Source organism: Rhipicephalus sanguineus, chromosome 1, assembly GCF_013339695.2.
Source record: "Rhipicephalus sanguineus isolate Rsan-2018 chromosome 1, BIME_Rsan_1.4, whole genome shotgun sequence".
In the NCBI taxonomy this organism is placed as follows: domain Eukaryota; kingdom Metazoa; phylum Arthropoda; class Arachnida; order Ixodida; family Ixodidae; genus Rhipicephalus; species Rhipicephalus sanguineus.
The window spans coordinates 30,248,217-30,273,495 of NC_051176.1; the positions used below are offsets into that span (position 1 = coordinate 30,248,217).

The window sequence follows — 25,279 nt, forward strand, 5'->3', positions numbered from 1 at the left end:
TGGTCATCTTGAACCATACGCAGCACACTGCAAATGAAATGAACATGAATTCAGTATGTCAGAGGTTGAATTTATGTAAAGCTCAATGGTTGTTGCTTTATCTTTTCCCTCACTAGTAATAGCTGGCAAAGACAAATTGTGTGCACAAATGTGTACAGATTGCCAAAATTAGGAGTTACTTATACCAGAAGCTCGCAGGACTTCTCATGTAAGAGTGCTAGAAGTAAAGAAAATGTGGCTTGACTAACACCGTACTTACTCATGCGAGTTCCACACCTCCACTTCGTGAGTCCACCATCCGCTCATGCTTGTGCATTTTTGCAGAGACGGAGGGCTTCAAAATTGACACTATGGGTACGTACCACGGTATGAACCTCAAGTCGGTGACCGAGGGCAGCCAGCCCAAGCGGCCTGTTCCTGCGGCCACTCCAACACCCGTGGTTCCTGCCGCCGCCCCCACCACCTGCGGCTCCACCTGTGCCCCGACCAGTACCTAAGAGAGGTGAGCAAAGTTTGCCCGGGCCTTTTTTGTGTGTGCGTATGTATGAGGGAGGAGACGTGGATGTAGAAGCTTACGTAACACTTGTAAAGTCGTAGTGCAGAGCACTTGGCAGAAGCCCTGTGAAATTAGTTGGCAGCAGGCATGATGTCACATTCATGGCCTTCTAGCTAAAGGCATATAGGCAGTCCTAGGAGATGAGGTAGCTTAATATACTGTCTTATCACATAGGCACCACTAAGTGTTATGCAGGAGAATGTTTGGAAGCGTGTAGTTTTACCAGAAGTTTTTGGTATTTTCTTTCTGAGAGATCGTAGCATTTCACAGAGAGCCGGTGATTGAAAAACAGGTAAGTGGTGCTTTGCAACACAAAATTTTCCACTGCCATGTTGAGCCCCTTTTCTCTGGGAGCATCCGCATGAGCTGGTACACTAGGCTTTTAATGCACATGTGACAGGTTCTGTCGTATTATTGTTGAGCAGTCACAGCCAAGCAGTGCTGTTTCACCCACACTCCTTGCTTGGGAAATATAGCAAGAAATTTTGGAAATGAATTAGCTGGGACAATCAAATGTTTTGTTTGATGTCAGTGCTACTGGCTGAATTTCAAACTTTAGCAGGAAGGTATAGCCGATTGCAGAAAAGTTAAAACTAGCCAGCAATGCTTTACAATTGCCAATTGCCAAGTGGTCTTCATTGTACGGAATTTAAAGGTCATCCGAGAAAGGTTGGGAGCATTGCTCACTCGTGAACCCAAATGGTGGTGGAACAGGCGAGACGAAAAAAGGAACAGCATAGCCTTCCTTTGATGGCAATTGAAATTTGGGTTTGTTGGTGCACAATCTTAATTGAGCTAATCGTGAGAAGCTGGTGGTGATGTCTTCAAAGAGCGAAATCTTTCTGCCACTCAGAGGATGGATTAAAAACCCATTTTTGTGTAGTAGCTGCACCATGACGTGCCTTATCCAAGGTGGAAGAGTGGTTGCTATGACTACACTCTGGCTGTCAGCAGCAGCCTCACCACTGCTCATATCACTAGGCTCTCTTCTGGCTTGTGCCTAAGCCACTGGTCAAAGCTGTGGTTGATGGCTTTCAGAACCAAGTGCTGAAGCTCACAGGTGCAATATTTTGTTGCCATTGTTTCCACTTTGGCTTCCCCTTGCAAGTATTTTACAAAAAGAATAAATATGTTGATATATAGTATTTGTGGCACCTGTGGCTGCTATGTAAGCATAGCTGAACTGGTTTGCTGTGCGCATCGGTAGCCATATGCTGCAGCTGAATTTTGTACCAGAGCTCTCAACTGCTAACCTTTCGACAGTGAAACATGGTTTGTCATAAAATGTATCGTTTATGTAACACTTAAATTTATTCAAGTAGTAATTATTTTGCATGGGGCTAACTTGTCTTCCTAGCCTTGCAGGATGCTGGGAGGGTTCACACCCTTGTGCAATGAAAATATTGCTAGTGCAGTAGACTATAGTTTCTGAGAAAACTGAGACACGAAGGCATTTTAAACGAAACCTTAAGGGACCAGGAAAATATGTTAAGCTTTTCAACAGGAGTTTCGTTTATTCAGAGATGAAGAGGGGTGCAGAATTCATGTATGAGAGGCAGTTGTTCCATTTAAGCAGCAATTCCATTTAAGAGACTTCCAATTACGGAGAGTCTATTTTATTACTGGAAGCTGTAGCCTATGATTAGGCCTCGGTGTTTTCGGATAAATCCAAAAAAATCCGATAAACACTCGCTGGTAAAATTTTTGACCAATTCGGATTTATCCGATAAGCTCAGATTTTAACGGCCAATATGACCCTGTTCTGTTTTTTATTGCAAGGACGTGCTATAAGCGGTCATTGATATATCGGTTGGTTTGGCCTGATGTAAACTTTGTCTCACGCACCAGTTTTGCCGTGAACTCTTTTGTGCTGGGATTCCACTGCACCACGCTGATCTTTCGAAGCAAATGTCTGGCGGCACACGCACGATGCCAGGTAGTGGTTCACTATATTGGAAATACCTACATGAGGTTAGCGCCATAGACATTGCAATGATAAGCTCTTCGATGAAAGACCGCCCCATTTCCATCACCATTGATGATTCACCGAAACTCCGCGGACCCCTATTGCAAAACCCAGCGCCACTGGGTACCAGCGTCCAGTGCCATGCCTGATTATGGGCCCAGCGTCACGCTGGATACTGGGCCGCTGGAGCGGCGTTTTACTGGGAGGCACTGGGTACTCAAGCGAAAAACGGCTCTACAGCGTTAAAAAGGCGATGCCTACGTTCCTACATAAATATATTAGTAAAGAAAGGCTTATAGAAAGCATTAGTGCAATAAAAAAAAGCCATATGAAAAAAAAAAAAAAGCTCCGCCACAGGGATTCGAACTCGCCACCTCTTAACCTCCAAGCGATTACTCTACCACTGCGCCACGCTGAAACACGTGTAGATCGTTGTAAAAGGGCTAGTCATTACAGTAAGACAGCGTTTCGTTTCATAGTTTGGTGTCGCGTATTCAAGGAAGATGCGATCTTCCTTTACAAATCCCGCTTTCTTCTTTATTAGACACAAACAAAGGGTGGCCGGCAACGAATGAAATGCCCAAAATGGGAAGAGCGCTAGATTTCTTTAAGAATTGCCGTTTTAACTCCGAAAAATATCAAATGGATCGAGGAGCCGAGTACAGTTTGACGGCTGTTACTGCCGATTTTTAATAGCCGTTTCTCGCCCTTGCAAATGATGAACATGTACAGACGCTTTATGATCACTCGTTCGATAAAGACGCGCCTAGATGAATTCATACTGAGTAGTTTTCTCGCGCGAGCGACGATATTACTGCGAGGCGGGCGTGTCTGTATTCTGACTTGCAGTTCTATCGATACCTACAACTATAAAACCGCTCCGCAAGAACAAATACAATTAGTTGAACAAAGATGCCGGTGTGTTAGTTCACTAACGCGTACCAGTTGACAGGTATATGTTCTGACGTATGAGTCAGAAAAGTACCGGCGAGTGCGGCCGGCTGCTTTCGGTGAGCCTGCGTTCGTTGCTGAAAGCGCGTCGCATCGATGGTCATCGCTCCTTGTGCGGACACCGTACACAAGAAAAAATGGTTAATTTAGGTTAACGGATGTCCAGACTATACTTTACGGTAAATGTTACACGTTGGAATTGCGTGTACTTAAACCAAGAAGCGCCGGTGGCATGTAGACGGACTCGGCCGGTACGATAGGCCTAACACTCGCTGGGAGCCGCACTGGGTAGGACCGATCTCGGCGCAGATGAGTTGCGATGGTTGGAGTTTCTGCATTTTAGCCTCGAAACCTTTTTAACTGTTACCTAACATATAGCTGAAGTAAGTGGAAGTGAAAGAATTGCCCGAGATGCGTTTCCGGTGTGGCGATATCGAACGACGGCTGTTTTTCTGCCCTCCGTTGGGAGGGGTCGCGAAGCCAGAGTTTATTTACTTCTTGCCAGCTGCACGGCGATGTAACGATTTGCCCTGTATGTTCAGACCAACGCCTCCAGACGTATAAACATTACAATATGAAGTCATTACCGCAACACATCACGGATGCAAAACTGATATATATGAGTGGCATGCACGAAATGTGTATTCATTGCTGCTACGTGCTCCGCAAAAAAAAAAACCGACGTTATTGGCAGTGCATGAGTAAAAAAACACGTGGTAGAAAGTAAAATGATCAGTGCTGGCTTCTTTGGGTTATTAACATATCTGTTTTCTCCACATTCGACAGGGAAACATTAAAAGTCACCGTGATTTCACATGTATATCATATCACGTATATCATGAAAATAGCGCGCATCTCCTCGTCTTTCTCTGCCAAGCTAGAATTTGTGACACATGTTCGGGACCCGTTAGGATAGCATCTATCGGTACCATCGAATCAGACATTCGATATTCAACGATACCAAAGCATTCCGCCGCGCACGATACTGAAAGCAGCGCGCGGCACTGGCAGAACAATGCAGGCTCCAGTATGTGCCAGCGCACGCCAGTGAGAATTCCAGCGTCTCCAGCGATTCCCATTGAGCGCCAGCGTCACAGCGGCAAATCCAGTGCGCCTACCAGTGCGACCCAGCTCTTTCCCAGTGCTTTCAGCGGAGTCCCAGTGAATTCGAGCGTATACCAGTGTTCCCAGCGCGGTCCAGCGCCAAAAAACGTACTGGTATCACGCTGGGGGTACTGGAACAGCGCTGGTTTTTGCAATAGGGACGTCTGGCAGTGGCGGTGCTTGCAACCTTCTACGACGACGAGCTTCCTGGACGTTGGGCCCTCATGATAGACTTGCATGTAGTTAGCGCAGTGTAACGCAATATCAGCTGGCATGTTGGTATTAACCGCTCTCCAGAAGGTTGGAAAGGGCTTAGCAGATGTAGCTGTGTTCTGCTTCGATTCAAATCTGAGAATCATCAATTGAAAGGAGCGCGTGTCCATCAGTGACAGCTACCTTGTAAAATATCTTAGCAGAACTTGTTCCTAGGCTAGTTGGTTCAGTGTCCGTCAAAAGCTCCCAGGCCACGCTGCCATAGGAATACATGGGATAGTGGCCTGGGAACGTTTGACGGACCCTGTACATAACTTCAAGAAAAACCAGGAGGCCTAAGCACCCCATTCTTTTCTTGTGCTTCTTTTAGATGCGAAGCATCTCTTGCTCGGCGGTATGTCCCGCGGCCTGGGCGTCCGCACTCACACTATGCATGTGCAACTCTCCTCCTTCCCTCTCTCCAACAGCTGTGCGTTACTCTCTCCACTTCTGTCTCAGCACCTGCTTGCACTTCTCCTGCGTTCTCGCTTCTGCTCTCACGGCGCATGTGCTACTCTCCTCCTCTAGTCTCCTCTCCGCGGGTAGAGTGCTGCGTGCGTTCAGCCCAGCGCTTGGTTCGGTTGACTCTTCTGAAATGTGGGCTTGACATGCCGAAATTCTCTCCTGCGCAACGCCGCGATGAGCGCCAGCGCATGCGCGTCCCCTCTCCCTCTCTCTCTCCTCTCCTACGCTGCCCCCCTCTCGCGCGCCTGTCGACCGCGTTCCCCGCTCGCCCTGTGAGAATTAACGGCCAGGCTAGAGGGAAGACACGATGCGCGTAGTGTTCCTCTTCGCGTTCCACGACGCGAGGTTGGTAGCATGCCCAACGAACGCCAACGGAACGCAGTTGTGCAAGTGCTCCGGCTTCGCATCGCCTCATGGTCCCCTTTAGCGGAAGATGGTGTATTTTCTGCTGATCATGGTGCTTAGGTGCCTGGGGTTTTCTCGAAACTAGTAAAGTATGCTTGCGTCTATTACAACAAGCTTTCAGGTTAATAATAATAATATCTGGGGTTTAACGTCCCAAAACCACGATTTGATTATGAGAGACGCCGTAGTGGAGGGCTCCGGAAATTTCGACCGCCTGGGGTTCTTTAACGTGCACCTAACAAGCTTTCAGGTTATAATACACACAAACGTAAGTGTTTTTTTATTCAAGTATTTGTGCTTGTGTGTGTATGTGTTTGCACGTTCAAACCTTCCATACAACTAACATACGCTTCATGTGTTCTGATGTTTTCGTGTTCAGATATCATTTCATTTTGTAGTACTGAGAATAATGCAAAATTAGCCCCGCCATGGTGGTCTAGTGGTTATGGCGCTCGGCTGCTGACTTGAAGGTTGCGGGATCGAATCCCGGCCGCGGTGGCTGCATTTTCGATGGAGACGAGAATGGTTGAGGCCCGTGTACAGTACTCACAGATTCAAACGAGACATAGAATTTTTTAGTATAACGACTGTTATTCGCAATTGCTCGAGATAACCACGTCATGTCGCAATCAATCTGGTCTCTACAGATAGTGTTGGCTCCAATCTACGCGCTCAAGTAAAAATACGCCGATATGACCCGAACTGAAGACGGTGGAGACGAAAGTATGTGTGTTACTTAGCCCTAAATTGTCCTGTTTCAATCCGTGAGTACTGTACTTAGATTTAGGTGCAGATTAAAGAACCCCAGGTAGTCGAAGTTTCCGGAGCCCTCCACTGCGGCGTTTCTCATAATCATATCGTGGTTTTGGGACGTTAAACCCCAGATATTATTATAGTAATGCAAAATTAAACTCCGAATTTCGTAGAATTCGGGATTACCGAGATATAAACTCCGATAGACGAAATTCTGCCAACAAAATAAACTCCAAAAAACACCCTCGGATTTCAAGAAAAACAAACTCCGAAAACACGGGGCCCTACCTATCATTATGCATCGACTGTTGTGTGCATCGTCTATTCACTTGTGCAGTTGCGTGTAGAATGAGTTCAAGGTTGCACTGTGACAAAGCGAGGATGTCTGCGTTGTTGGAATTTAATTATTATGGTTAATTTTTTTATCTTTAACTATAGCAACCTTTCAGAATAAGAAACAGATTTCGTTGTCACTGTATTTGGTTTGCTTGCCACCTTACAGTAGATTAATGTGCTAGCAGTGACTTATTGTTCAGCAGTTATCAAGAGGATTCATAGCCTTGAAGAATGCATACTGCAACCTATCACTGATTCCCAGCCCATTATAAGGTAGTGTTGCGTGACAGCAGCTTCGCGGACTCTCCGTTCAAGATATATCGGTGTTGCAGCCCGAGATGCCTTCACGCCGTTTCCGCGCACCCCGCGAGCCTGAGACCGCCGCGTCTGTCGTTAAACTGACAGTGAACAGACCACGGCTCTTCCCTGGAACGGTTACGGGGGGGCGAGAGGTGTTTGCCTGTCATCGCGCCCCTTGCTTTGGAACCAAGCGTCGATGTGTTCGACCTTCGACCCCAGGAGCTGGCGCCTGGAAGCCGCGGCCGGGTCACGGTCACGTGATCGTCGTGGAAGGGAGAGAGCGTCGACGAGGCGACAGGGAGTCCACCTCCGGCAGCCAACGAGTCAAGCTGCTCGGAAAACCGCTTGTATACTCAATCGGGCCTGGGGCCCTTTGTTTTCGGGTCGCGTAGTTTAATAAAGACCCTTCAATAACCAACACCGAGTCCGCAGTCTCCTACATCCCCAACAAACTGGTTGGCAGCGGCGGGATGAGAAGAAGGCTGGCGGACACCTGCTGAAGGGAAGGAACTTCGACGATCCGGGATCATCGGGTTCCACTACGCAGACGAGGCAAGCGGCGAAGGCTCCACAACGAGCAAGTCGTCGATCTGGGATCGGCAGACGAGGCAACGTCTCCGGGAGACAGGCCATCGCACGCTCGTGGTATCGGTGAGTGCTTGAGCGACCACTGTTTGCCAGACGATTAGAACCGGGTTCAATCGGGCATATTAATTTTCGTTTGCCACCACAGGGTGCGTGGTTATTTCGAAAGTTGGTGTAGTCGGCTCTTGCTTACCATGGATATAAGGAAGCTAACAAAAGACGAATTGCTGCTTCTGGCGGAAGAGCTCGGTGTGGAAGTGAGTCAGAAAATGAGGAAACCCGAGATCCGCTGCGCAATTCAGGAAGTTGATTTCGAAGAGGACGAAATCGCAGAGGCATGGGAAAAGATATGCCGCATTGAGAAAGAACGGGCAGAAGCTAGAGAAAGAAAGAACAGAGGGAACAAAGGCAAGCTGAGTTAGAGCTTGAGAGAGAACAGAGGAAAATTGAGCTTGAACTCGAAAGGATAAGGCTCGAGCAAGCGAGATTGGCGTCGGGAGCGAGTGTGGCAGCCGCTTCGTCCGACCATGTAAAGATGACTAGTTTGCTTCAGCCGTTCAGTGTGGGGAATGACATCGGTCTTTACCTTGTGAATTTCGAACGCATGTGCGAGAGACATTCATTCACCCGCGACACTTGGCCACAAAGGTTGCTTGCGTTGCTTCCGGGGGAGGCGTCACAAGTTGTTGCTCGTCTTAGCGCTGGTGAAGCAGGCGACTATGATTTGGTGAAGTCAAGCCTGCTCTCCAAGTATAAGCTCTCCACCGAAGAGTTTAGGAGAAGGTTTAGAACAGGCAGGAAAAAAGCGAATGAAAGCTTTGTTGAATTTGCTTGCAGCCTTAATGATAACTTGCTCGAATGGATAAAGGGCTCTAGTGCAGAGGGCGACTTCGGCAAGCTTCAGAATTTAATCTGTCTCGAGCAGTTCTATGAGTGCTTGCCGGACAACATACGCCTTTGGGTGAGAGACAGACAAGTTGGCGTCTGTGTGAAGAAGGCAGGGCAACTTGCGGATGAGTATGTGGCGAGTCGGGCCTCAAAGAGACTAACCTAAGCAGTCAGGGCTATCGAAAGGCTCACCCTGGGCAGCAGCCTTACTATAAAGGACCGCGAGATATGCGGGAAAGAGAGGGCAAAGGGCAGCTAAATTCATCGCAACCTACTGCTAGCGGGAACAAAGAACAGGAAGTCCGAGGAAAGGGGCCAGAGAGTCAGTCAGAGGAATTGGAAAAGAGACGGCCAACCATTTGTTACATTTGCAAAGAAGCGGGTCACTTTGCCAGAAATTGCCGAAAAGAAAAGCGTGTATTCGCGACCATAATAAGCAGTGATCCCAGTAACAACGAGCTACTAAAACCGTACACCAAAGATCTAGTTGTAAATGGCCAGAAGTGTAAAGTACTTAGGGACTCAGCGGCCACCATGGACGTGGTCCACCCAAAGTACGTATCAAGTAAGGACTATGTTTCTGAATGCGCTTGGATACGTCAAGCAGTCAGTGAGGACTCCGTGTGCCTGCCAATGGCAAAAGTTCACATTGAGGGGCCATTCGGTACTTTAGAAACTGTGGCAGCGGTATCAAAAGCGTTGCCCGAGGGGTATCTATACCTTTTTTCAAATAAATCCGAGTCGCTTTTGAATGAGCAGGGAAAAAAGTTTGCTGACGTGGATGCACAGGTGCTTGCGCTGACGCGATCTAAAGCCAGACAGCTTTCAGTGCAGTTGCATTATTCAGACGGGAAAGAGGAACCTGAACTGGAAGAACCAGTAATTGGGGGAAACGTAGCGGAGCAGAGGGAGGTCAAGGTACCTGTGAGTGCCGGAAAAGATCAAATTGATGCTGAAGCGGAGCGCCCGCAGAAAGGCGCTGGGCGTAAAAGGCTCACCGAAACCGAGGACGAAGGCTCCTTGGTAAGACCAACTGCGCCTTCTCTACATAAACTACTGAATGTTGGTCGAGATACACTAAGGGCCGCACAGAAAACGACCCTACGCTTAAGGTCGTGTGCAGTAGCCTAGGCGAAGGCGTCTCCTCGAGTAACATTAAGTTCAGGGAAAGAGATGGTATCCTTTATCGACATTACAAAGACAAACGAGGCAGAAGCTTTGATCAGATAGTAATTCCAGCCGATTATCGGAAGGATCTGCTGAGTCTTTGCCACGATCACCCGTGGGCAGGGCCCCTCGGAGTGAACAAAACTAAACAGAGGCTACTCCAGGAATTCTACTGGCCAGGTTGTTTTAGAGATGCACAGGAGTTCGTACGAACATGTCAGACGTGTCAGGAGGTGGGTAAATCCAACGACAAAAGGAAGGCCCCAATGGTGAAGGTGCCTATAATTTCAGAACCGTTCTCAAGGGTTGTTATTGATATTGTTGGACCCCTACCTAAGACCAAGGCTGGTTACAAGTACATATTGACTATGTTGTGTCCAGCAACAAAATTCCCTGAAGCCATACCGCTAAGAGAGGCTACTTCAGTGCAGGTAGTAGATGCCCTATTGACAGTGTTTTCTCGCCTTGGTTTCCCAGCGGAGATACAATCAGACCAAGGGACGACTTTCACGAGTGCACTTACGACCACATTTCTTGAGAAATGCGGAATCAAAATTTTACACAGCTCCGTGTATCACCCACAAAGCAACAGTGTCGAAAGATGGCACGCTGTGCTTAAGAAAGTGCTGAGAGCGTTGTGCCATGAGCGAAAAGTAGACTGGGACTGTTGTCTTCCAGGTGCGCTTTTCGCTTTGCGCACTGTGCCGCACGAAGGGACTGGGTTTGCTCCTGCAGAACTCGTGTATGGAAGAAACCTTAGGGGCCCATTGCAGCTAGTTCGGGAACTTTGGGGAAGACAACCGGGTTGATAAGAGTGTGGTAGAATATGTAGTTGAACTAATGGGAAGATTAAATGAGACTCGAAAAATTGTAAAGGCCAACTTGGAGGAAGCCCAGAAAGCGGCGAAGCGCTACTACGATAAGAATGCGAGAAAGAGGACATTCAAAGTTGGCGACAAGGTGATGATATTGCGCCCGAGTAGGCAGAACAAGCTCGAGGTCCTCTGGGACGGACCGGTTGAGATAATAGAATGCGTGTCTGAGGTAAATTACTTGGTAAGGTTACCCGGACGGAGACAGGAAGAGCGAGTTTATCATGTGAACTTGTTAAAGCCATACTTTGAAAGGAGGGAGATGGTGAGCATTGCCTTGAATCACTCTCAGGACGTTACTACGGAGGTGCCTTCCTTACTCTGCGAAATGGCTCCGACTGTAGAACAAATCATCGCGCACTCTGTGGATAAGAGTGAGCTGAACAATGAACAAATTGAGGATTTAAGGAGAGTCATAGAGGACTCCCTCGAATGCTTCACGGAGAAGCTGGGACGGACACACTTGGTGACACACGACATTGAACTAACATCAGAAGTTCCATTTACATCTAAAGCCTATCGCATGTCACCAAGGAATCAAGAGATTATGAAAAGTGAGATCAGCCGCATGCTTGAACTAGGAGTGATCAAGCCAGGAAGCAGCGATTACTGCTCTCCGTTGATGTTGGTAGAAGTACCGGGAAAGGATCCACGACCTTGTGTGGATTACAGAAAGTTAAATGCGATCACTAAGGACGAGGTTTACCCTTTGCCGAACATTGAAGAAAGAGTGGAGCTGGTTAGCAAGGCAAGGTTTATATCTACTTTTGATTTAGTGAGAGGCTACTGGCAAGTACCTTTAACCGAAAGAGCCAGTCGCTATGCAGCTTTTATAACGCCTTTCGGTACTTTTCAACCTGTGACAATGAGTTTTGGCCTCAAGAACTCACCATTTTGTTTCTCAAGATTGATGGACCGGGTACTGGAGGGACTTAGTGAATTCGCATTGCCCTACCTGGACGATGTAGCTGTGTTTTCGAATGACTGGAGTTCCCACTTGGAACACGTGAGGGAAGTACTTGATAGATTCAGAGCTTCAGGCTTGACAGTAAAGGCAGAGAAGTGCCAGTTGGGGCGAACCAGTGTCACTTACCTGGGTCACGAGATAGGACGCGGAAAGCGCGAGCCGATGAAAGCGAAGGTAGCAGCAATACTAAACTTTCCGAAGCCCGTGACGAAGAAAGATGTTCGATCATTTCTGGGAATGGCCGGATATTATCAACATTATATACCGAGCTACTCCCAACTCGTGATTCCTCTAACGGATAGTTTGAGGAAGATGGAACCGGAAAAGGTCACTTGGACTAATGCAAAAGAGGAAGCATTCTTGAAATTGAAGAACTCTCTATCCCTAGGACCAGTCTTGGCTTCACCTGATTTCAGTCGCAAATTCATTCTCCAGTGCGACGCTAGTAATCGTGGTCTTGGTGTCGTTCTTTCTCAGATAAACGAGCAGGGTGAGGAACACCCCGTGCTGTACCTCAGTCGGAAATTGACCCCGCGGGAAGAGGCTTACAGCACGTCTGAAAAAGAGTGCCTGTGTATTGTTTGGGCGATTCAAAAACTGCGCGGTTATCTCGAGGGGACCAAATTTGTGGTAGAGACTGATCATTGCCCCCTGTCATGGCTTAAAGAAATGTCGGGAAAAAGCGGCCGGCTACTGAGATGGAGCCTTATTCTGCAAGAGTTCAACTTCGAAGTTAAATACAGAAAGGGAAGTGCGAACAAAAACGCAGATGGTTTGAGTCGAGGGTTCTAAGTGGCTTGAGGGCAATTCGGTGGAGCGGCCACCTGTTTTTTGTGTAACCTTGCACTATGGTATGTCTTCTTAGTCGAGAGCCGAATACACCAAAGAAAAAAAAAAAAAACGACCAAGAGGTCTCAGTAAACTGTCTGGCAGCCAGGTCGTTTGTGCGCTGCCGGTCCCGAGCGTTTGCGAATGTGTGTGTTGGTGCTCGTGCGTGTGTGTGAAGAGCAGTGTTTCTGCAACATACACTCGTGTTTCCTTCTTTCGACCCTGCATCGGCGGAAGCAGCCTCGACGAAGGACTTCATCGGGGGGAGGAGTTTGTTGCGTGACAGCAGCTTCGCGGACTCTCCGTTCAAGATATATCGGTGTTGCAGCCCGAGATGCCTTCACGCCGTTTCCGCGCACCCCGCGAGCCTGAGACCGCCGCGTCTGTCGCTTAAACTGACAGTGAACAGACCACGGCTCTTCCCTGGAACGGTTACGGGGGGGCGAGAGGTGTTTGCCTGTCATCGCGCCCCTTGCTTTGGAACCAAGCGTCGATGTGTTCGACCTTCGACCCCAGGAGCTGGCGCCTGGAAGCCGCGGCCGGGTCACGGTCACGTGATCGTCGTGGAAGGGAGAGAGCGTCGACGAGGCGACAGGGAGTCCCCCTCCGGCAGCCAACGAGTCAAGCTGCTCGGAAAACCGCTTGTATACTCAATCGGGCCTGGGGCCCTTTGTTTTCGGGTCGCGTAGTTTAATAAAGACCCTTCAATAACCAACACCGAGTCCGCAGTCTCCTACATCCCCAACAGTAGGGTTTCTTAACTGCCAACTGTGAATTTACTAGAGCTGTGCGTAAGCAAAATTTTGGGTGTGAAGCAAATTCGAATATTGAAGTGTGAGTGCGAATCCAATCGAATATTTTTCGAATATTTCTCGAATATTTTTCTGATACTTCGAAGCGAAATTGCAGAAAAAAAAGCTGGAGAGGATTCCTAAGCATATTCTTATGAGATAGCAATATGAAAGTGTTTCTTTTCGCTAGGTGTATGAAGCGCTGGCGGGGTGGTGTTTCTTAACTGTCTTATCAAGAATGAGGCAATGTAGAGGACGAATTGTTTTTATGTACATGATTTGATGCAACCAAAGTGTTGCCGACAACACTTTACTTGTGATAGGCAAGGATGCCATTTCGTCAGCCTCTCCTCCTCTTTCAACTTCTGTGAAAGCCCAACTGATGTGGCGGACAAGAGTGTGCTCCCTTCAAGTCCGGAGTTGCAAATCTGCCTCGTAGACATCGATATATAAGAACATCTGAAATTTTGAATGCTAAAAAGCTTCGGCTTCCGGTTTTTTGGACTTCCTGTCCAAATTTCAGGTCCAAAACAGCATTAATTGAGCCCCCACCTCTGCCACATCTTTCATCTCTATGTTGGAACCAGCGTTTTCTTGAGTTAGTACATTTACGACTGTAGCAGAGCTTGAAAGGCAGCTTTGCCGCAATACCAAGGTGTGATGAGGTGAAGCATATTGAAAATCTAGGGACCACTTCCAATCGGACGTTGACTGTGTCTTGGCTAAGTTCGACCGTAACGGAGCTTGAAAGGCAGCTTCGCCGCAATACGAGAGTGTAATGAGGTGAAGCATATTGAAAATCTGAAGGGGTCGCTTTCAATCTGACGTTGACTGTATTTGTCATTGGGAAGTTCGAATAGTAAAATTCAAGTACGAATCGAATCGAATAGCAAACGCTATTTGAAAAATATTCGAAATTTCGAACATTCGCACACCTCTAGAATTTATTGATGGGTGGCCTGGGATGCACTGTTTTGTTTAGTTGGGCACCCTCAAGCAAAAGTGTACCTACCACCAGGCGTGTAGCCAGGAATTTTTTAGGGGGGGGGGGGGGCTAATTGTTCGAAATAAAGTCTTTCCATGGCAAAAAGAAAAAAAAAGTTGCCCAGGAAAATATAGAAGGCTGGATGAATTTCGGGGGGGGGGGGGGGGGGTGTCAAGTTTCCACTTCTTGTGAATACACTCGGTAGCTGCCCCGAACCGCGCTTAACTACGTGCCAACCGCCAATTGAAAATTTGCGTCTCATGATGAGCGCCGCCGATACCAGTAAAGCGCGGAAAAATTACGGCTGTCTCGCATGGAAACGATGACGCGGATCACAGAGCGTACGACTCGTCCGGCTTTCCCCGATGCGTGTACAAAAATCTCCACCAACACGCCGCATTTTCTTTTGTGCAAAGCCGATCATTTCTAGTTCTGTGCAGCATGTCGCCAACTAAGCTGATGCCGTCACTGCTGGGGGGCGCTTGCTGTACCATTCACACGCGTTTGCCAGGAAAGTGTTGGTTATGCCCACTCCGTTCCTGACCACACATGGGCGCGGCGATGGCGAGCTGCTTTCGTTCATGAAGGCAACGCGTCTGTGCGCTGCACTTAGCGGTCTCGCACAAAGAGACAGCATCAATGGCGGTGCGGCGCATTTGGTTTGTCGCCTATAAAAACATACAGTACACTCACAGCTGCGCTGGCCACATGCACTACCGAGCAATTAGCTGAAGATTCTTATCGTAAAGGGTTGTCAACGATGAAGTCGTACTGGCACGTTTGCCGCCATCACGTCTCCGTGCATTGCCGGTGCTTATCCCTAAAACATCGCCGCATTATGCCATGATAGCAGTGATAGTGGCCCCTTCAAATTTCCGGTCTGCTTCACCGTATAGCACTTACGCGTTGCGGCAAAGCTGACTTCGGGACATTGCTACTGCGGCAAACACATCTACTCGCGAATGTGCTGGTTCAGGCCTACGAGATGATGGACGCAGCAGATGTGGGGGCTTTAATTAATACCGTTTCGGACCTGAAATGTGGCCAAAAATTCCGAAAAATGGGACGCCGTAGAGTTCCAACGTTTGAAATTTCAGACGTTATTACACATTGATGTCCATGGGGCTCGGCTCTCCTCCCTCGGTGTACAATAAAGTTATCTATCTATCCATGGGGCTTGTGACGGTGCCGCGAAAGTGTCCAAATATCCAAGCATGTCTGAACAATCGGAAGTTGACTTCATTTGCAGATATTTGTGTGGCCGGCATTTGTGTTGCCCAGTGAACACCGAGACGGCCATAAGATGTTGATCACCAAGACAATTCACGCGTGCTTCACCGATTAAAGACAACCCAGCCAACTATAATTCACAATTCCAGAAAACATTCTGCTTGGTCATCGTGTAGCAAATGCAGCGACTTTTTTTGTGCTTGGGATGACACTTAAGGGCATTCCTTACTCCTGGGCTGACACAGCGACTGCCCTGTATCAAAAAATTTTCAGACTCTGAAATGGCCAAGCAATTTTCGTGCAAAAGATTCAAAGCATCCTATACAGTTTCCGATGGTCTCGGGCTGCATTTTAAGAAGCGTGTGGTCAACGAGTTTAAGAAGCGAGATGTGTTTTCTTTTATTGCTATTGATGAAATACCTCTTGTGTAACAGAGGTGCCATCACAGAGGTTTCTGTGATGTTTTATGTGCAAGTATGTACAAGCTCATCTGTGATAATCATGTCATCTTGATATCGGCAGTGCCTCGGGGGTTTTTTACCTTCACCAAGTCATCTTCAGTCATTTTGATAATAAAGTGCTATGGTTCTATATTTCATCATTGGCTTTGTCTACTAAACAGGGTCAGGTTAGCCGTGGGTGATCTGTGTTCTTTTATACTTTTATTATGCTTCAATAGCGTGCAGCGTGTTGTGCTTTTATCGGTCATCTGTCATGAATGCAGTACGTGTCTTAAAATTGCTTCTAGCAATGCCTGCTCCGAAAGCTAGTGTCGCTGCTCCAAAACGCATTTTTGCCGGCCCCGAAAGCTGCTCCAAAGCAGCCTAAGCCAGTAGCATCACTGAGTCTGAACTGCAGTGTGTACTCAGTTCCTTGCCATATTCCTTGTACACTTTTTTCTATGTGTGTTTGATATAAATCAAAATGCTTAGCGTTTGGAGAGGTGTGCTCATAAATATGTGCAGTGTTCACTTTAGTCAGCGGGTGAATGATTGTGCTAGGCTAAAAATATTGTTAACAAGTGTCACTTAATTCTTTTGAACAGTGTGGCCACCTAAGCCACGTAAGTATTTACTAAAAGAAGGATGTTTAGCTACTTGATATATTGCATTCTCATAAAGGAACATTGGTGAATGGCTGGGCATTTGAAAATAGGGTAAAATGGGGAAAAGAGCTAGTTTATAAACATGCAGAGGTGGCAGCCTGACTTGTGGAGTTTCACAGTGGCGGTAAATCGGGCTAGTTTATTGTTCATGATCGTAAAATAACAGCGCAAAAAAAGACAGATGAGCGCTGACTTCCAACTAGTTTATGCAGCTACGCAGAATATATAGCACTGACATATCACAAGAAACAGATAATCGCAACAAGCGCGGAAAATCCTTTTCTTTGTGAAGAAAAGCTATTGAAGGAGTGCTAACGCACTGATCACCAAGCTTATCAATCAAGTCAACTTCTATAAGTTCACGTATGATGTGTTCCTGGTTTTTAGAGACGACACTCGACTTGATGTACAACGGAATGTACCCGCAGTGAGAACAGTGATGAGCTAGGTTGCCTTGCTTATACTTGTGCTCAGATAATCTGGAATTGAGGCACCTGCCCGTTATCATGCGGCAAACTGTACAGTACTCACGGATTGAAACAGGACAATTTAGGGCCAAGTAACGCACATTCTTTCGTTTCCACTGTCCTCACTTCAGGTCATATCGCGTAATTTTGACTCAAACATGTACATAAGAGGCAACATTATCTTTAGAGACCAGATTCGTCGCGACATGACGGGGTTATCTCCAGCAATTGCACATACCAGTGCTTGTACTAAAAAATTTGATGTTGCATTTGAATCCATGAGTACTGTATGTAGGCCAGATGGGCAGGTGCCTCAATTTTTAAGTGCCTCCATTTTTAGACATATGTAACCGAATACAAACATATTTTCATAGTGCAAAAGCAGGCCAACTGAGCTGCTGATACTACTGCCCGTACAGTCGAGACTGCACTCATGGTGAAATAACGGTCATCTACCAGCTGTTCCAATTTCTCCTTTTTTGCAGTCTAAAAGGCACCATTATTTGACCGCAGCAACTGTATGAAATATCATCATATGTGCAACATTTTGTTTGATTTCTTGTGCATTCTCTATGTGCTCGAAGGCTATAAACATCATTGCCTTGTGCCATCTTGTCTGGCAACCTGATTGTTGTAGCTTTACATACACATATAGTACTGAACTCAGAAAGAACCAAACTACCTTGGTTCACAGCCTGCGGATACTGATAATTTTTCTAACCTTACCACCGCTGCCATCTTGATTATGTTGCACCCCCGAACCAGCACACTGATATGCTGATCCGCTGGCAGCTGTAGCTTGGTGCATGGTGGTGCACCAGGCAATGCTAGGCCTAGTTACTTTAATGTTCACCGTCGAGCTTCAGTGCCTGTTTTTACCTAAAGGATTTACCACTGCCAACTATGGCGCCAAATCTACCTTCATTATCCTTGCCAATGGTTTTGATGCACAACAAGGTGCCTAAAAAGCGTTGCATAATGCTGGTTTCTAAAAGTCAGTTTCGCTGCAGTATGACAATGTTATGTGATGATGCATCCAGAATGTATTGCAGTCAAGCATAACAAATGTGAAAATGGGTCGTCACAGAACTTTTGTATGTGTTCCTTAATTATGTACGTGTCCAATAAGTGTACAAGCACAAAGATGTCCAATAAGTGTACTGGCAGGCCTCTCAAGATATTTGGTATGTGACTGTGGTAATTTGAGCTTTTGAGGGCGGGAAAAAGGGGTGTGTGTTTGTTTTTTGGACTGCTTGACTTTTTGGATGCTTTCACGGTCCCTAGGGCACCTGAAAAATGGGACATTGACTTCATATTAATTACTTAGCTCAAGCTGAATTTTCTGCCGGTCTGGTAACTACGGGCTAACTTAGGGAACAACACGTGATTGTCAAGAGCACTTCTGAAAATGCTTTCAGTTTATAGAACTATCCTTTTCCTTGTCAAAAAGAAGAAGAGGTGTGTGTAGAATAGTTAAAGGATCTTTGTAATCACAAATGAAGCTGCCTTTTGCATAGTGTTCAAAAAGGGCACAGCATTGCAGAATGGCGCTTAAGCTGTTTTGAAACCACGTTATGTGTGCATTGAATGCCTTATTTCAACTTGTGCATTCCTTGCTTATGGAACAAGCACGGACTGTTTTTGAACAAGTGGTGTCTCAAGCTAGAGCAACACTCTAACCAGGAGGATGTCTTCATTAAGGCAACAACTGCCTTCCTTGGCAGTATTTACAGTATTAACGTCTGTTCTAAATGACATATATTGCAGAAATGTTTTGCCTTGCTGATGTAGTAGCCTTACAACACGAGTTCTATTTGCACCAGTGTTCTTTTGTTCCTCGTATGCACACCAGGTACATATTTGTGAACATTGCATCACAGTCCTTTCTAGTAATTTACCTGCGCAATTCAGTAGCCTTGAAGTTGTGGAGGAGAAAAAAAGAGACTCTCTCTAGTTTGCTCTATGTAAACACGTTTATATACTTGACTGTGCTCTTTTGTTTACCCAGTGGCCAGGTACTGCCCATTGGCCTTTCATTTGGCTGCTTGTGTATTAATATTGCATATTCAGAGTCACAGTAATAAGTTCATTATTCTTTCTCCCTGCACTGGTGAGAAGTGTCAGAGGCTATAAGGTGGAGGAGCACTAGTGTTCAAGTTAACTATGATGGTGGAAACTAGAATTGCGGTGAGCTACAAATCATTCCTGGTCGAAACTGCTGCAGCTTTTTTAGGGAAGAGTTTGGTGAAAGCTATTTGTCAAACACACCAGTTACTGCTGCTTACAGATGCAGGCTCATGGTATCTGTGCTTTGTAAATGTCTCTTGCAGTGTCGCGGACACCTATCATCATTATTCCAGCAGCCACAACCTCACTCATCACCATGTACAATGCCAAGGATATCCTGCAAGATTTGAGGTGAGCGACCCAGAATACAGTTCCAAGTTATTAGTTTGAACTATGGGAGCCTGGTAAACATTAGAAAGTGAGCAGTCTTTACATTCTATTAATGCAGGAGTTAATGCAAAAACAAAGGACTAGAGTAAAAATAGAGCACATACATTTCATCAAGCTGCTTGAGAATTTGGAGTGCTTTGCTCCAAATTAAAAAATTCCTTGGCTCTAATCTTGTCCCTTCCTGTTAACCTGCTGCAGAATAACAATTTTTATGCTGCCCTGACAGTTGTTCTCGTTTTCCCACCCCTGTTTCTTGTGCCAGGTTTGTGAGCACAGATGAAAAAAAGAGTCAGGGCTGCAAACGTGAGAATGCAGTGCTGATCCAACGGAGGCGCAACCGAGGAGCCACTGTCTCGTACCGGGTGATTGACAACCCCTCCACCTTGGCCCCCGAGGATTGGTGAGTACTCTTCAACATATGTCAGACTATTGCAGTGCACTGCACTCTATGCCCATTCATGCTTAGAAACCTAGTTCCTGAGGGCTGATAGTAATTTCATGCCATACAGTGAAACCGCACTAATACGTACCTGCCGGGAATGCGGCACAACTACACACTAACCACCATGTACAAATTTGCATCTCCTGATGTGCGCCGATGCTGCCAACAGTGAAATAAATACAATGTTGCAGTATATACAGTTGAACCCCTTTATAAGAGATGCGCACTGGGTAGCAGTTCTTGTCCCTTATACGAGGTGTCTCTTATAACTTTCTGACCAACCCCTATTTTGATGTAGGCCCACTGGTGTCTCTTACATCAGTGTCTCTTATAAAGGAGTTCAACTGTATTGCAGTTGAAACTTGATTTTACGAATTTCCTGATTTAACGAGCAAATTCGGATTCCCCCCGCAGTTGCCCGTAGGCTTGGTGCTTTTGTGAACTCAAAATAACAAAGCGAACTTCGCCGCCAAACTTGATTTAACAAAGCATTCCGGGAAAAAAGATGCATAAAGAAAGAGGTTTTTACAAATTTATGGCGTCTAGGATGTCTTGCAGTGTGCTGCCAGACACTCTAGACACGGCCTGGCAGTGTGCTATCAGGCTGCGTGGAGGCTGCGTCGGACAAGCCCACAACACGAGCAGGAAGAGGCAACGCCCAGTTGTTGGGAAGAGCTTCGTTGACATGATGAGGTGGCTGCAGATCAGAACTGCGACGACTTCGTGAATGCTGATGCAGACGCGGGCACTGACACAACAGAAGTTCTCGACGACGAGGAGATTGTGCAGCTTGTTTCCGGCGCACAAGAGGAGTCTGAAGATGCGAACGATCTGGATACTGTCAAAGCTCCCGTGCCCACACCAAGCCAGGGGTTGGACACCGTCGACCTTCTGAGGCGGTTTGCTGGGGCACACGAGGGTGCCGAGGATGCTTTGATTTCACTGGCCAGCTTCGAGAATTGTGTGCTCCTGCTGCTCACGAAGCGCGTGCAGGCGACAATCACGAGCTTTTTCACTAGGCAATAAAGTTGTCGTTCTCTCGGTTTTACGAAGTTCCCGATTTAACTAACTAATTCGTGGGTCCTGATCACTTTGTTGAGTTTCAGCTGTACTTGCTACAAAGCCCTATCTTTCTTTTTGCGAAAGTGCTGATCCCGGCTCTTGCGTGCCGGCTCTCTTGCATGGCCATCCGATAGCGCGCTGTGGCAATGCCAAGGAATGTCTCAAAACTGTGATGGCCCAGAGCACACAGTGACTAGCATAGCAGCAGACATGTCGACTTACATATCGACGATATCAACACACATATCGACTTTGCAGGGTACACGTGTGCGCATCTGTACTGCGATCTGCTACTGGGCGAAAACTGACACCTTTTCATTGAAACTCGCAACTGTGGCTTGGAGCTGATCGTCCCTGGCTTGTTGTGGGCAGTGTGTCACCTACCGTATTTACTCGAATCTAACGCGCACCTTTTTTTCGGCAAAACGAGTCGTAAAATCGCATGCGCGTTAGAATCAAGTACCGAAAAAACGGTTATCGTATTGCCATCCGCATTTCAAGATGGCCGCCTCCTACGTGCCTCGACTATTTCTGTCATTGTTTCAGTTCGTACGTGTGCTGAGGAGTTTGTCATCTCGCTCTACATTCGCATCGGCGGCATGGAAGTGCCCCCTCCAAATACTCGACGAGTGCACCACGATGTCGCATTTCAAAGAAAAGTTATTACATGTGCAGAGACCTACGGAAATCGGGCCGCATCGCGTTCGTTCGGAGTTGCCGAAACGTGCGTGCGAGACTGGCGCTAACAGAAGCAGAAGACTGTTTTACAGCAAAGCTTCACGAAAAGGTTTCTGTGGACAAAAGCAGGGCCGGTTTGCCGAACTCGAAGAGCGTTGACAGCGACGAAGACTGATCCATTACGCGACTCGTATCGCCGCCGTAGTTGTGACAGTTTCAGCGGCAAGGCCCACTGTTTGACTTTGTGTTTTCTTTTTTTGAAACTTTAGTTCTTTAAAACCCAAATACCTGTTCTTCTGAATGTGCGAAGGTGGACTCCTACGTACTTTTGTTCATTTCTCTCACGAAAAATGAGTGCGCGTTAGAATCGATGTACGTTTTTTTTTTTTTTTTGGTCGCGGAAAACAGGTGCGCGTTACAATCGAGGGCGCGGTAGAATCGAGTAAATACGGTACTCTGCTCACGGCATCATTGCCGGGTCGCTTGTTGTACTGTATGCATGCGTTTGACATGATAGCTGGTGATAGTCAGTGTAGCTAGGTTTCTTGGCGCCCATGCCACGAAACTTGAAAGCAGTCCCACAAAAGGCGACAGCGAATGGTGGTGCAGAGCGCTTGGCTTGTCGCCTATAAAAAGTGTGTAGTACGCTTAGAAAAGTGCTACGCAACAAGCGCGTGCGAGCAGATAGCTGAAAATGCTTATTGAGTTAAAAGGACCCTGTAACAACCATTGAATGGCTTCATTAAAGGAGTTTATTGCCTCACGAATCGACCAGCACAAAAATTTTTGGAGTCCGTCAAGTACGAGCAAAGTTACAGAGATTTGTCGTACGCTGTGATCTGGCTGTTTGAAGAAAAAAAAAAAGTGCTCAAGGTCATGACGCCTGCGTTGACGTAACTTTTTTCCCCCGTGTCATCTCTCCCTGCTTAGCTTCCACGAGAGGAGAGAAAGCACTTTTTTTTTTCTTCAAACACGCGGCTTACTTCCAGTGTGATCGCGAGTGTGCGCGCGCAGGCACGTGGCAGCCTTTTGTGGCCGCCGCAGTAACTATGCAGCTCACGACGCTCAAATCAGCCAACGGCCGTAAATTTCGGTATATGGCGTTGTCATTTGGGTATATGGCATCATTTGTAGAAAAAAGAGGGAACAATTTCTAGCTGACTTTGAGGATTAATTGTAAGTTCCAGGCCGCATGCTGCGCTATAATGCACTCACGTGTTCTCAGGAGCCTCGACTGCCGATCGGCAGCATTTTCTGACCATGCTGAAAAAGTGTTTCAGGGCCCCTTTAAGGTTGTCCATGATAAATCGTACTGGCTTGTCGCTGGCTGCTACCTTGGCTTCATTGTCTTCTGATGCTTATTCATAAAGGCATTGCTGCAATCAAACAGAAGTCAGAGTTGTCAATTGGCCAGTCTCTGCAGTCACTGAAAAGGTGGAAGACCATTTGTGGCACACTGACGTTGATGAGAAGCACAGTTCACTTCAATGCAACAAAAAAATATCGCAGTACGCACTAAGTGATCTGCATAGGATGAGCCACCACGGCTTTAGCGGTCAGCGGTTCTATGTGACTGAGTCGGAGGTTCAGTGCAGCTACGTTTTAATCATGATGGTTAGCGCAAACAGAACACGGACGAAAAGAAGAAAAAAACGACACAAGCAGTATCTAACAACTGAATGTTTATTGGAAAAATCACAAATATATATGTCTAAGAAAGAGAAAAGCAACAAACCCGCACTTGCGCCAAAGATAATTGACAGATGAAAACATGTATACTAACAAAACTACACCCTTTCCAGGAAAGACACTTCCTCATCAATCAAAGTGATAGAAGGATAGCTCACGCACGTGTCCTTCTTTTTGATCATCTCAAATGCCTCCGCGATTTCCCGAGTACAATTATCAATTATTTTTGGTGCATCTGCGGGTTTGTTGTTTTTCTCTTTCTTAGACATATATATTTGTGATTTTTCTAATAAACATTCAGTTGTTAGATAGCGCTTGTGTCGTCGTTTTTTCTTCTTTTTGTCCGTGTTCTGTTTGCGCTAACCATCATGAGCATTTTCCAACATGCCCAATTCGCTACCCTCCTACGTTTTAATCATTAAAAGTGGGTCCATATTAATGACGTTTTACTGTACATTGATTTGCTTTTTCTAGGCTTGTGCGAATAGTAAATTTCAGGTTCGAAGCGAATAGGGATTTGGTCCAATAATTTCGAATCGAATTCAAGTATTATATATCACAAATAGAAAAATGAGCATATAAGCAAAATGAGCACGTAAGAAAAATGAGCATACAGTAGACTCTCAGTAAACGGAAATCTCTTAAACGGAACTGCTGCTTAAATGGAACAACTGCCCCTGATATGATTGGTTTTGCACTTGTATTCTGCACCTCTGTTCATCTCTCAGTAAATGGAACTCCTGTTAAATGGAACATATTTTCCTGGTACCTTCAGGTTGCGTTCAATGAGAGTCTGCTGCATTTGTCATGACCCAACTAACCTGCACAATATTTTTTTTAATTGAAACAAGGCATGTGCAAATGTCATTCTTTTTGGTTCGCAACTTTGAATAGTAGCAGGATTTGATTTTTGGTAGAATGCAAGTGATAACCTGTAAAATATGTTAGGTTTTAAAATTTACTATACTTAGAGCATATAAGCAGGCATGACAAGCTCTTAAGCTGTATCGATGTGAGGGTAATACAGTCAACTGCCGATTTTTCGGACGCCCGATTTTCCGGACATGCTCGAAAATTCGGACGCTTTCGCGGCACCGTCACCAGCCCCATAGACGTCAATGGTCAAGAACGTCGGAAATTTCGGACGCTAAAACTCTTCGGCGTCCGATTTTCGGACTTTCTGCCCAAATTGCAGGTCCGAAAGGCAATAATTGAAGCCCCCCACCTCTGCCGCGTCTATCATCTCGCAGGCTCGAACCATCGCTTTCTCGAGTCGACCTGTTTGCGACAGTAGCAGAGTCCGAAAGTCGGCTTTGTCGCGACGCTGAAGTGTTATGGGGTGAAGCGGACCGGAAATTCAAAGGGGCCGCTATCACGGCGTCGTGCGGCGATGTCTTTACGGATAAGCAGTGGAAATGCACGGAGGCGTGATGGCGGCAGGTGGCAAACGCGCCAGTACGGCTCAATCGCTGACAAGCCTTACGATAAGCATCTTCAGTCAACTGCTCGATAGTGCATGTGGCCTGGTGCAGTTGCATGCGTAGTGCACGCATTTAATAGGTGAGAACCCAAACGCGCCACGCTGCCATTCATGCTGCCTCTCTGTGCGACTGCTAAGTGCGCTGCACAGACGCGTTGTCTTCACGAACGAAACCAGCTCTTCATCGTACAGCGATCACATCACACTGGCGGAGATACAGGCGGACTTGGTTGCACGTAAGCGGAAGTGCGGGCAGCAACGCATTGACAACTTTTTTCGGCCAGTGGGTCCCTGAAGTGTCAATAAAAGTTTTTTTTTTTCTGACGCATTCGTTTTTTCGGAAATTCGATAATTCGTACTTATTACGTTCCCCGTGGAGTCCGAATTATCGGTCGTCGACTGTGTGTTCATTTAGCCTTGAAGTGGGGCTTCGTGGCAGTACGGATTTCTCTTGGAGAGGTGTGGTCACGGTATAGCACCCCTCCACTGCAATGAAAC

General features: G+C 46.7%; 1 protein-coding gene across 1 annotated transcript in view; it reads left to right on the forward strand.

The window, feature by feature from the left end:
* The window catches only part of LOC119390099 (parafibromin-like), a gene marked incomplete at its 3' end in the record, with an annotated part of 120,758 nt that overhangs the window by 84,485 nt on the left and 10,994 nt on the right, over positions 1–25,279 (forward strand). The window contains 4 exon segments of the mRNA XM_037657648.2: positions 325–452; positions 454–502; positions 19,304–19,391; positions 19,693–19,830. Coding sequence (XP_037513576.1) covers positions 325–452; positions 454–502; positions 19,304–19,391; positions 19,693–19,830 — 403 coding nt within the window.